This window comes from Monodon monoceros, unplaced genomic scaffold, assembly GCF_005190385.1.
Source record: "Monodon monoceros isolate NGI ecotype Baffin Bay Population unplaced genomic scaffold, NGI_Narwhal_1 Super_Scaffold_14, whole genome shotgun sequence".
NCBI lineage: Eukaryota > Metazoa > Chordata > Mammalia > Artiodactyla > Monodontidae > Monodon > Monodon monoceros.
The window spans coordinates 16800291-16814779 of NW_021703770.1; the positions used below are offsets into that span (position 1 = coordinate 16800291).

The 14489-nt window shown below is 35.2% G+C and overlaps 1 protein-coding gene across 1 annotated transcript in view; it reads right to left on the reverse strand.

Annotated features, from left to right (window-relative positions):
- Positions 1–14489, reverse strand: part of MTBP (MDM2 binding protein) — a 72379-nt gene that overhangs the window by 31268 nt on the left and 26622 nt on the right. The window contains exons 12-13 of the mRNA XM_029222807.1: positions 7125–7298; positions 5822–5929 (exon numbers count right to left, since the gene is read on the reverse strand). Coding sequence (XP_029078640.1) covers positions 5822–5929; positions 7125–7298 — 282 coding nt within the window. The remainder of the gene's footprint in view (positions 1–5821; positions 5930–7124; positions 7299–14489) is intronic.

Sequence of the window (14489 nt, forward strand, 5' to 3'; positions counted from 1 at the left end):
AGGGAAGGAGGAAGGGAGTGAGGGAGGAAGGGAGCGAGGGAGGAAGGAGGGAAGGAAGGAAGAGGGAGGGACAGAGGGAGGAAGAAATGTTAAAACTAACCATTAGTTTAACCCCAATTCATGATTTCACTGTAAAGGATGGAAAGGGAAAGGGAAGTTGATGTGGGAAAGCTAAGTATTCAGTTCCATAGTTAGGCATTAAGATAATGTCTAAAACTGGTAAATCAAGAAATAACAGCATACATATATTATTCATAAAGCTGGAGGAAAGGTCAAGGAAAACCAGCCGGAAGTGCTGAGGGCAGCTGCCTGTGGACAGAGACAGAAAGATGGGGAGAAGGTAGGGCACTGCTGTTTTCCATTTTAGGTTTTTCAATAGCATTTGAAATTTTTAACTATACCCATGTACTACTTTTATAAAAATATTTCATTTTTAAAACACTTCTGAACTAATAACATTTTCTTCTATAATAAAATAGTGAACTATAAATTCGTAGAGAATTCAATTCAACAAATATTTATTGAGTATGTACTGTCTGCAAAGCACTGTGCTGTGCCCTTAGATACAGAGGATTAAAGCATATTCCATCACACTGTGTGAGGCTGGCACATAAATAATACAAGGGAATAGCTGGATGCCTCTGTAAAATCCCACCTCACCAACCTGGATGTTGCCAGGCTCAATCCAGTTCTGATCCAAAATAAGTAACACATGATTTCTGCAGTCAAGAACATTAGTAATGGTAAAGTAAGAGTTGTAATAAATGCTGCTTTTATTACATTTTCTTAGTGAAGATGAAGCTTCAATTGAAGCTGTTTATTTTCTTACCATCTTCTGGGAGCCGTCTAAAATGAAAAGTTGTCAATGATTTGCTTTCATCTGAAAGATGCACAATAAGTAATGTGCTACAGAAATTAGCCCCACATTTTTATTAATGCTAAAAATATACTTAAATAATGAACCTGACCTATGCTTATTAAAACTGTCAATTATATTACAATAACGGGCAATCTGAAGAGCAGGATATGACTTCCTATTGACCTTGATGACTGGGCAATAGAGAGAACAGATAAGGTTTAATAGGGTTATGAGCAGGATAGTTTACCTAGGTGAAAAATAATCTCTACACAAGTGAGTTTGCAACACAAGATAAAGATTTGGGAGAAAAATACTGGACTAAAGTCTAAAAATGAATTAGCAAAAGAATGCTTTTCCTAAGAAAGCTAGTAATAACTCAGGACGTAACTAAGAAAAATAGAGTGTAAAATATCTAAAAGTATCAGCAGATGGACCACCAATCAGGGCTGCACTGGGTTCTATAAATTTAAAAAAGATGTGGGGAACTCAGAGTAGTGACCACAATCCTGGAGCAAAATGACAATACTGCTATTTTGGTATTTGTTTTGTATCACACTGAACAGTTTTTTATTTAAAAATTGTTCAGCATTCTTAAACCTTTTCTTTAAAAATCAGTGAAACAAGATACTTAATATTTCTAAATACAAAATTTATAAATTATAAAGATCAGGTAAAACATAAATTATAAAATTTATATATCATTCTAAATGTTTATATCTAAATATCTATGCATCTATATCTAGATATAGTATAGAGGTTCCTTAGAAAACTAAAAACAGAGTTATCATATGATCTAGCAATACCACTCCTCGGCATATATCCAGAGAAAAACAATTTGAAAAGACACATGGACCCCAATGTTCATTACAGCACTATTACAATAGCCAGGACATGGAAGCAACCTGAATGTCCATCAACAGAGGAATGGATAAAGAAGATGTGGTACATATACAATGGAATATTAACTCAGCCATGATAAGGAACGAAATTGGGTTATCTGTAGAGACATGGATGGACCTAGAGACTGTCATACAGAGTGAAGTAAGTCAGAAAGAGAAAAACAAATATCGTATATTAATGCATACATGTGGAATCTGAAAAATTTGGTATAGACGATCTTATTTACAAAGCAAAAACAGTGACACAGAAGAAGAGAACAAACATATGGATACCAAGGGGGAAGTGTGGGGGGATGAATTGGGAGATTGGGATTGACATATATACACTATTGATACTATGTATAAAACAGATAACTAATGAGAACCTACTGTACAGCACAGGGAACTCTACTCAGTGTTCTGTCGTGACCTAAATGAGAAAGAAATCCAAAAAAGAGGGTATATATGTATACATATAGCTGATTCACTTTACTGTACAGTATAAACTAACACAACATTTTAAAGCAACTATACTACAATAAAAATATAAACAAATAAATAAAAATTAGATATAAATTTTAAGAATAAAAATAAATTATTCTAAAAAATTAAACCCTAAAAAAAAAAGAAAAAATTAAACCCTAACAGAAATTTTATTTGATTTTTGTGTTATTTTAAAAAACTGAGTACCTCATTAATGTGAGTAAATTTTCATGCAGATTTTTCCAGTTGCTTGTTCTGATGCAGTATACTCAGATAAATAGTGGGGGAGATAAGAATAAGTTTACTCCATGTCTTATTTTGATAATTTTGAAAAAAAATTTGAACAACTTTTTGTTTTCCAGCAAAGACTACAATCTGTATTGATACTGAAATGTTCATTTTTTTCCCAAAGAAAACTGTTCCTATTATATCAGTTTTCATCATGTATAAATTAACTGTATCAATTTAAATACTTTTATATTTATATTCACTTCTTTGAAAATCACTGAAATAGACACTAAGGTAGTCTTACATTGGAAACTTCATTTTGTTGTCATTCTCCTGTCTTTAGAGATACTTGAAATCTGAACAGATGCATCTTTGTCCCCAGATTTTCAATTCATTATTAACTCTCTGGGTAGAAGAGAGATTGGTTAAGCAAATAATTCCATCGTAAATAGATTAACTGGATCATTAATCTTAATCAAGATTTAATGCTCTAGATTACAAACTGGCCAGTACATGGATACCCCCAGAGCTGATGTCTCCAGCAGCTACTAGCTCTGAGGCTTCCTTCAACTTCAGGCCCCCTACTTGCCCTTGCCCAGTGCTGTGGCATCCTTACAGCTGCTGCCTGTGTTACAGCTCAGATGCTGGTAACTTCTACATTTTCAGCATTTATTTAGCACTTTCTTCCCCCCCCCCCACCAGCAGAGCTTCCAATCACACCTGTAGGCAACTACTAGGCAACAACCTAATTATAATTATATTTCCCTTCCCAACCAAGCAGGAGGGATGGCCTTACTGGGCTTAACTCCTCTTACCCAAAGGAGAGATACACCAGCTTCAAAGAGCTGCCCATTCTTCCACTCTCACAGTTTTTCTGGTTGGAAGGGTAAGGAAGAGAGGTGAAGATGAAAGAGAGGGGAGATGTTGAAGGAACTTAGTTTAAAGAGCTGCCAGAGGCTTATGGCAAAGAATCAAAGCCTAAAGGGGGTTTAGCAGGGCTAGAACAAAGTCAAGAAGTGAATAACACTAAGCTAGCAGATGTTAGAAATAAAGGAGTTTCATCCACAAAAATACTAGTATTTCAGCATTTTTTTCCTTTTTTTTTCTTTTTAATTGAAGTACAGTTGATTAACACTGTTGTGTTAGTTTCAGATGTACAGCAAAGTGATTCATATATGTACATATATATATATATATATATATATATTTTTTTTCTTTTTCAGATTCTTTTCCATTACAGGTTATTACAAGGTACTGAATATAGCTCCCTGTGCTCTACAGCAAGGCCTTGTTGCTTACCTGTTTTATATAGCATAGTCTATATTTGCTAACCCACACTCCTAACTTATCCACCCCCAACTGCCCCCACCTCCCACCCCACGGTCTTCTTTGGTAACTGTACATTTGTTTTCTATGTCAGTGAGTCTTTCTGTTTTGGAAATAAGTTCACTTGTATCATTCTTTTAGATTCCACATGTAAGTGATATCATATGGTATTTATCTTTCCCTGTCTGACTTACTTCACTTCGTGTGATAATCTCTAGTCCATTCATGTTGCTGCAAATGGCGTTACTTAATTCTTTTTTATTGTTGAGTAATATTCCACATCCTCTTTATCCATTCATCTGCTGATGGACATTTAGGTTGCTTCCATGTCTTAGCTATTGTAAATTGTGCTGCTATGAACGCTGGGGTACATGTATCTTTTTTTTTTTTCTTATTCTAGTAAAATAGCTTTACAGTGTTGTGTTAGTTTCTGCTGTACAATGAAGTGAATCAGCTGTATGTATACCTATATCCCCTCCCTCTTGGACCTCCCTCTCCTCCTTCAGTTTCCACCTTTTCCAGATACATGCTCAAGAGTCAGATTGCTGGATCATATGGTAACTTTATTTTTACTTTTTTTCCCTTGGGTTAATATGTAGTACCTTTTATTGAAACTAATTTGCCTTTCCTAATTATATTTTCCTTGAGCTAATATCATTTTCATAGTTAAAAAAAAGTGGTTCAAGGAGTTTAAGACTACACAATTACCTTTGTACAATTGAAAAAGTAGATAATTCTTATATGAATAATCAAGACCAAGTATTCTAAAATTATTTTCCATTGAATAAAACAAAATACTGAATTTTTAAATGCTTTTAAAGAAAAGAGTGGGGCTTCCCTGGTGGCGCAGTGGTTGAGAGTCCGCCTGCCGATGCAGGGGACGTGGGTTCGTGCCCTGGTCTGGGAAAATCCCACATGCCGCAGAGCGGCTGGGCCCGTGAGCCATGGCCACTGGGCCTGCGCCTTCGGAGCCTGTGCTCCGCAACGGGAGAGGCCACAACAGTGAGAGGCCAACGTACCACCAAAAAAAAAAAAAAAAAAAAGGAAAAGAGTGATATTTTTCATTTTATAATGTATCTACTTAATAATCATTTTTTCTATATGCAACTAATTGTGAGGTCTCACAATCTGAATTAGTTTCTTAGAAATTCTATATCAATTAGCTTAAAATAAGTCCAGATTAGGTACTAATGAATGATTATTTATAAAAAACAATGTTAAGACTGATAACCAAGTTAACATTTAAGTAATAGAGGAAAAACCTTAAATAACGACCCTTAAAAAAGTGTCAATTTCTTGAATAAAGAAAAATCCATAATGCCAACTTCACTCAGTATGTGAAATGTGCTTAGTTATGATTAAAGTCTAAGAATCGATGCTCACGTTAACATATTAATTTCTCTAGATTTGTATTTTCTTCTATTTGCAGTCTCTATCCTCCAGTACAGCCAAAAAGATATAAAGAGAAATTTTGTAAAAATTACTACATTAACCAGAATAATAAAACTTAGTTTTCTTTTCTAGCATACAGTTAAAAATAATGAGAAGCAAAATTTTCCTGGACAAATATTATTATAAATGTTAAAAGCAATGTACAATAGCAATATACTGAATCTGGTGGGAAAAAAGTTACAGACCTTTTCTACCCTACCTCACCTCTATCAAGAACAGCTCTACAGGGACTTCCCTGGTGGTGCAGTGGTTAAGACTCCACACTCCCAATGCAGGGGGCCCAGGTTCGATCCCTGGCCAGGCAACTAGATTCCCGCATGCATGCTGCAACTAAGAGTCCACATGCCACGACTAAGGAGCCTGCATGCTGCAACTAAGGAGCCTGTGTGCTGCAACTAAGGAATCCATGTGCCACAACTAAGGAGCCAGCAAGCCGCAACTAAGACTCAGTGTAACAAATAAATAAATAGTTCTACAAATGAATATCATATCTAAAAGACAAAGTGTATAAGAAAAAGTGACAAAATAACAATGCCTTAGGTCTGAACAAGTCAATATTCCTACACCAGAATCAAATGCACCAATCATTACTTACTCAGACATTCTTTCAAAGCCAAAGCCTGAACATTAGCTAACTGTTTCTCTCTCTGTATAAGTTGCTCCCCAGAGAAATTTGGAAGTGACAAGAGGTCAAGAGGAAAGCCTGAAAAACAGAAAAATGTCAGTATTAAAGACGATTTGTAACAAAAATTAATACTCAGTCCTCAAGAAATGCGTTATAACATAATTAAAAGTCAATTATTCATCTTTCTTGACCTTGCATATTTCAAAGTAAATAATAATAATTGAGCAGCAGAAAATAAGTGTACTAAATTATTTTGCATTTTAAACTTTGACCTGCTTCTTAAATTGAGAGAATTTAGGTAGCAGAATAGAATTCCTTCCACCACCTTTTCTTCTACCTGCTTGGCTATTGAAACTCTTACACAGAACACAGACAGAGTATGGGAGCTGGTCTCCAAAGATGGCCTCCCAGTGAATCACACTTCCTGCCACTCATTCGCCACGCAGTCCTTCCACAGTGAATCTAGGTTGGCCTCACGTAACTAATAAGGTGTAGTAAAAGTGACAATGAATGGCTAGGTCACAGGAAGCCTTATAGCTTCTTAGAACAACTGCTCTAAGAGCAGTTAGTAACCATAGAAGGAATCAGACTCCCCAGAGACCATGATGTTGTGAGGAAGCCCATGTTGGCCAGGAGGACAGGACACGTGAAGAGGAAGTAGGCTCGCATCTGTTCCAGCCATCCTAACCCAGGCACCACACATGCGGGTAAAGAGCCATCTTACACACCAAGCCCTGTTAAGTCTTCAAAATGATTGAAGCCCCAGCTGTGTGTGACTGCAGTCATATGTGGATTTTCAAAACAGAAACATCCAGCTGAGCCCAGTCAACCTACAGGACTATGAGACATTATAGTAAATCGTCATTATTAAGCTGCATTTGGGGTAGTTCATCATACAGTGATAGGTAACCAAAGCATGGAGCTTGGAGAGAAAAATAAAAAGATGGGCAATAAAATAGAACGAGACGCTTGAGAGAAAGTAAGTGAAAATAAGAAATAAATTCTAGAAAAATAATACTTGTTTAAAGTGGAAAACACTAAAAATTTTCCTATTTGGAATTGAAGGCTGGCCTACTAAATTTTACTAAGTATAATGTATGAGGGATTAATTCTCTGCACTCTAAACTGTCCAAATATGTTATAAAATATTTAAAATAAAAGTAAATTTACTGAAAGTGAAATGGAGTTTGGAGACAATAAGTTCATTAAAAGTTAAGTATGTACACAAAGAAATGTAAAAATGTTTTGTTTTCCACCTAAAGTTAACACTTACTCAGTTTGGTCTCTTCTGTCTTTGCTTTCATCTTTCCATGAATTAAACTGAGTGCAAATGAGCCATTGATTTGGTTGGCTGAGTGAATCAATGTGGCTTTACACTTTCTGTTGCCATTACCTTGTAACAAGAGATAATAGCTAGAACTCTCTCCTTTCACTTCAACATCTGGAACTAAACAAAAACAATTATTTTGTTAAGTATGCGAAAATTCAGCAGGCAACATGGCAGAATCATACATTTGATCCATAGGATATAATGACATGTCTATGTTATTTCAAAACAAGGTGTTACCCAATACATTGGGGGCAGTAGTTGTTCATTTAACTGAGAAAGCTGTTAAAGCAGAGAATCATAACAAAAATGATACTCACAAAGCATATACGTTTTACTTTACATTAATGTAAAGTAAAATTTACATATATGTTTTACTTTAAATTAAAACTATGTGTACTCATTCATTAACTTTTGATGTGGCTCATTAGCACTCCATTATGTCTTTCCTATATATCCACACCCCTAACGTATCAACTACTATTTCCAGCTTCTCTTTCTTTAAAGTGGAATAAACTGACGCCTGCAAGCACACACAGCTCAACTGGTGGGAGCAGAAGTGTACAGATATACTTAAGGGTAGCTTTTTGGTCCCTGCAGTGTGCATCCATAATGTATTTTACAGGAGGATTGGAGAGCATTCATTAATCTGGCTTGCCAGTAATGTGAAGGTCAGTTAAGACAGTCCAGTGCATTTTAAAAACAAATCAAGTGAGGGTTACAGTGAAGGTTGAGGAAAAACTGTGAAGCCTTTGAGACTAAAAATAGAAGTAGAATCCCTTTTGTTGAAGATGGTGAATTGGACATAAGCATTTATTTTCATTATCTCCTGAAATTCCATGAAATGAGAATAAATTTAAAAATAGCATAAAACTACAAGAACCAATGTCTAAGAGAAGAGACAATAGCAACTAAACCTTGAAAGCAGGAAAGCAGATGAACAATTGGTAACAGACCTCAGACTCTCAATTGTTAAGGAAGCTGAGAAAAACAATAGGGAAAGCTTGGAAGCAGCAAAATTTATACTATAGCCCCTGACAAGAGACTCTGGGATGGCACTGCAAACAAAATGAAGGTGAAATAGGAAAGGAGGTTGAAAGTCTACCTGAGAAGCAGTTTGGCTCCTGACCTCTTCTTATTCTATTCAGGCAAAAGATTGTCCTCTCCCCAGCCCAGAAGACTAGTGGTTATTCTCTGAAGAAGGTAAAACAAAATGCCTCTGGCCTGGGAGATATAAGACAGAGCTTAGGGTTGGAGTTGAATATCACTGCATTAAGTGAATGCTTGTATAGTGAATATTGAGGCCCTTTACCTTTCTTCACCTATTTCTTTTAGAAATACGGTCAGTACTAGGGGAAGGACCAAAGAATTCCAACCTTGGGATTGCCTAATATCTCAGTGAGATCACCCTAAAATGAAGATCAAAGTCAACAAGCCCAAACATGCACTCAGATTTTCCAATCAGCTTTCTCATACCCCCTCTTAAATATGAACAGGCAGCCAAACATTATGGGACATCAGGGAAAGTCTCTAGTATGAAAACCATATGACAAAGCAAGCAAACAGAAACAAAGTGACTTGTAGGGAGGCAAAGAATATACAGTAAAAAGAAATCATAAAACAAAAGCAAACAACAGACAAATCAGGCACTAAAATCCTCAGAGAAGAGACTATATTGCATCCGTTAAATAAGAACAGGAAATTGTAAGAAAAGAACATTAAATAAGAAAGAGCTCATGGAAATTAAGAAAGCAGAAATATATATTTCAACTAAAAGGTTAGCATATAAAGTTCAGTGAATCTATCAGAAAGTAGAGTAAAAAGTCAAAGAAATGGAAAATAGGAAGAGAGACACACACAAACCATGAGGAACAACATTCAAACAGGAATATTAGAAGAGAGAACATAAAAAAATGGAGGGAAGGAAATTATCAATAAAATAATGATAAGAACATTTTTCCTGGGAATACCCTGGCAGTCCAATGGTTAGGACTCGGCACTTTCACTGCTGGGGGCCAGGGTTCAATCCCTGGTCAGGGAACTAAGCTTCTGCAAGCTGTGCAGCACAGCCAAAAATAATAATAATAATAATTTTTTTCCCAATAAAAAAAAAAGCTTCCAGGCATGCTAGAATAAAATAGACACACCAAAAATAAAAATAGACCCACCAAGGTGCATCATCATGAAAATTCAGAAGACTAAGAAGAACAAGTATATTCTACAAAATACAAGAGAAAACTTAGGTTTCTTATTTAAAAAATGAAAAATGAGAATGGCACAAGACTTCTAAGTAGCCTCACTAAAAGCTGGAAAACAATGGACAACTGGGGACAATGCCTTCAAAATTCCACTGGAAAAATATTCTCCAACCTAGAATGCTATATTAAAATGAGACGGTAGAATAAAAACTTTTCTAGGCATAGAGGGTCTCAAAAATTTCCCTCCTATGCACCTTCCCTCCTATGCACCTTTTCTCAGGATGATTTTAGAGAATGTGCTCCACCAAAATGGGAAAATGAAAAAAACAGGAAGATTAAAGGATCCCAGGAACCAACAAAGAAAGCAAACAAAATTTCTATGATGAAAAGAGTCTTAGATCCAAAAGCTATGGAACAAATCTGGAAAGTAAAACCAACCAGTCTAGATTAGGCAGGTCATAAAGATCCAGAAGAGATTTCTTACATATACATGATTGATAGGATGGTTAATATGCTTTAATGTACTGAAAGGAATTTCACAACTAGGGGAAGGCTTTGTGATTGAATTTTTTTAAAAAATCATTAACTCTAGGTAAAACAAACTATTGTACAGGAAAGAAAAATAAAATATAGTACATGGCTCAACTGTGAATAGTGATTAGATCATCATAATAATTAAAACAATGAACATTAATCTAAAATTACTATATGATCATTCTGGGAGGACTGAGAAGAAAATGTGAAATAAGGAAGAATGTAAAGGAAATGAGAAGAATGTCAGTGTGTAGTAAGGGCAAAGTGAAAAAGGATTCATACTTCTCAGTGTGGGAACTTACTATAAAGCTACAGTAATCAAGACAGGGAGGCACTGGTATAAGGACAGACATACAGATTAATAGAATAGAACTGAGAGTCCAGAAATATGCCCTCACATTTACAGTCAAATGGTTTTCAATAAAGGTGCCAAGACAATTTGATGGAGAAAGAACAGTCTTTTCAAAAATGGTCTTGGAATAACTGGACATCCATATGCAAAAGAATGAAGTTGGACCCTTACCCCCTACCTCCAAATATGTAAAAAAAAATAATTCAAAATGGATCATAGATGTAAATGTAAGAGGTAAAACTTTAAAATTCTTGGAAGAAAACAGACAAAGGCATAAGTCTTCATGACCCTAGATTAGGCAATCATCTATTAAATATGAGACCCAAAGTACAAGCAACAACAACAAAAAAAAGAAATAGAAAATTGGATTTCATGAAAATTAAGCATCTTTGTCCTTCAAAGCACATCATCAAGAGAATGAAAAGACAATCCACTATGGACTTTGGGTGATAAATGTGTCAATGTAGGCTCATCAATTGTAACAAATGTACCACTCTGATGTGTGATGTTGATAAGGGGGGAGGTTATATGTAGGTGGGGACATGGGCTATATGGAAATTCTCTGTGCTTTCCACTCAGTTTTGCTGTGCACCTAAAACTGCTCTAAAAAAATAAAGTTTATTAATTTAAAAAAAAGTATCCATATGACAAGGCTGCTGTTAGGATTAAATGTGAGACGCTGCATGGAAAGTGCTTAGATCACTGCCTAAAGTATTCTAATTGCTCAATAGTACCAATTAAAAAAAAAGTCAACCCATGAAATAAGGGAAAATTTTTGTAAATCACGTATTTTATAAGGGATTTGTATCTAGAATATATAAATAACTCCTACAACTCATAACAAAGAGACAAATAACTCAAAAAGTGGGTAAAGAATCTGAATAGGCATTCCTCCATAGAATATACAAATGGCCAATAAGCATGTGGAAAGAGTGGAAAGATTCTTAACATCATTGGCCAATACGGTCACGTAAATCCAGACCACAGAGATACCACTTCACATCCCTTGGATGACTATAATCAAAAATACAGACAATAACAGGTGTTGATGAGGATGTACAGAAACTGGAACCCTCGTAAATTGCTGCTGGGAATATAAAATGGTACTGCCACTTTAGAAAACATTTAGGCAATTCTTCAAAAAGTTTAACACATAGTTAATATACAATCCAAAAATCCCATTCCTAGGTTTATATCCAAAATAATTTTAAGCATATGTTCACACAAAAATATATACACAAGTATTTATAGCAGCATTATTTATAATAGCCCCAAACTGTCAAACACTTCAACTGATGTGTGAATAAATAAAATGTGATATATCCAAATGACTGAAATATTATTCAGCAATAGAAAGACATGAAGTACTATACTACAGCATGGATGAACCTTGAAAACATTATGCTATCCTTGAAAGAAGGCAGTCATGAAAGACGACATACCGTATGACTACGCTTAGATCAAGTGTCCAGGCAATCTACACAGACAGAAATAGATTAGTGCTGCCTATGGGCTGGGAAGAGAAGCAGGTGATGGGAATCAGGAGTAACTGCTAATGGGCGTGGGGCTGCTTTCTGGGGAGAAGAAAATGTCCTCAAATTGATTGTGGTGATGGTTGCACACTCAAAATCCATCCTGTAATAGACTAAAAACCATGCAATTGTATTTTAAATGGTTCAATTGTATGGTGTGTGAATTATAACTCAATAAAGCTGAGGTTTTTAAATTTATAATGATTTTAGGAATGTAAGGTTCTGCTCACAAAAAGAGTTCTTAGCATTTTGAGATATATACATAATATATATGTGTGTGTTTATATACAGTATATATATAGTATGTGTGTGTACATATATATATGCTAGGAAAAAAATCTGTAACTTTATTACAACAGTTTATTTCACAGATATGAACATACTGTGGGTTAAAGACTATCTCCCCAAAAAACCATGAAGTACAAAAAATTTTTTTGCAATTAGCTAGCAAGAGAGACAGTAATCCTGTTCTTAAACATCAGTCTTAGAAAAGGAATTTAAATAAAGGTTATCAGAAAGGAACAACACTGTTACCAGTTGTATTTGAAACTAAGGTTTGCCAAGAGTTATAGTGACCTTAATTCATTTACCAATTTAGCACCTTGCCAATTCAAGTTATATGCCTCTTCAATCCATGACATTCTTTCCACATTTATTTTAAATCCTGTCACCCAATGAAGGTACTGTAAAGCACTTTAATCACTGAAGCCTGTAGTTACAACAATCTTATTTTCCTCAAGAGAAAAATGTTTCTTTTAAAGAACTCCCCTAACCATAATGACCATGCAGTCATTTAAAAAACTTTGCTCCAGATGTGGCAGGTGTTAATTGAAGACTTATCAGATAACTTTTATGTAAATACCACAGAGACTAACAGTTTACAATTAGCATAGTTATTCAATTCCCATAGTTCTTCCTAAAGAAATAAGGGAAAATGATTACAACAAAACATTTCTATTTTCATCTGTTATTTTTACACTATCAACTTATGAGATTGATTGGCTTGCATGCCCCCTCTCCCACTAAAAAAACATCCACTTTGGATCTACTATATAGGTAAAATGGGAGAAGCAGAAATTCCAAGTGTCCTTTAGTTGTATCAAATTTTACGAATAACATATAAACTATAATGAAGAGATGTACCACTATTAGTTTCATTAGCAAACAAAATTCTAGTATAATAAAAATCAAGTCATATTTTATATCAGTAAGTTTCTCAGTGGTTCTTAAAAGCCAGTAACACCCTTTCTTTTCTTGCACTGTTGGTGGGAATGTAAATTAATACAGCCACTATGGAGAACAGTATGGAGGTTCCTTAAAAAACTAAAGATAGAACTACCATACGACCCAGAAAATACCATTGCTGGGCATATACCCTGAGAAAACCATAATCCAAAAAGAGACATGTACCACAATGTTCATTGCAGCACTATTTACAATAGCCAGGACATGGAAGCAACCTAAGTGTCCTCCAACAGATGGATGGATAAAGAAGATGTGCCACATATATACAACGGAATATTGCTCAGCCATAAAAAGAAACAAAATTGAGTTATTTGTAGTGAGGTGGATGGACATGGAGTCTGTCATACAGAGTGAAGTAAGTCAGAAAGAGAAAAACAAATACCATATGCTAATGCAAATATATGGAATTTAAAAAAAATGGTTCTGATGAACCTAGGGGCAGGACAGGAATAAAGACACAGATGCAGAGAATGGATGTGAGGACATGGGGAGGGAGAGGGGTAAGCTGGGACAAAGTGAGAGAGTAGCATTGACGTATATACTCTACCAAATGTAAAATAGATAGCTAGTGGGAAGCAGCTGCATAGCACAGGGATATCAGCTCGGTGCTTTGTGACCACCTAGAGGGGTGAGATAGGGAGGGTGGGAGGGAGGTGCAAGAGGGAGGGGATATGGGGATATATGTATATGTATAGCTGATTCACTTTGTTATACAGCAGAAACTAACACAACATTGTAAAGCAATTATACACCAATAAAGATGTCAAAAAAATAAACAGTTCAACAATATAAAAACAAAATCATATTAATGTACAGAGGAAATAATATTCCATATTATAAAATGAAAAATATCCCAGGATGATTAGGGGAACAGGATATTCTGGGTAAGTGAATAGTCTAAATTGTTGATGAGTATTATATATATTTCTTAAGAAGCAACTATATAATATACCCAATTATTTTGATAATTATGCCAAAAATTAAACAATAAAATAAAATCTAGCCTTCAGTGTAGGCATTTTAGGAAGCTATACACTTTCCAACAGTTACATCACTGTAAATTCTAGACTAAACTTTTGAAATGGTCCTTAGGTCAGCTAGGGAATCACAAGAAAAAAATGTTAATTACTTTACATTGATAAAGCAATTCCAAAAAACGTATTGCCTAGCTTGATCCCCCACCTTATTCATCAGACTAAGATTTGAACAATTTATCGTAAATTTAAAAATAAATCGTAAACTGCCACTGAGACTCTCCAAGAAAATGCCCTGGGGCTCAATTTTAGAAAGAATCTAACATGGTTTAAGAAATAATAGTATTGTGGAATAGGTGTTGGAAGCCTCCTACTGAGAAGATTCCAAAAATGTAGAAGGATTTATAGATTCCACTATGACTATTTCAACCAATTAAATAACATTAGGATCATAAACTGTAGACAGTTCCTCTTAG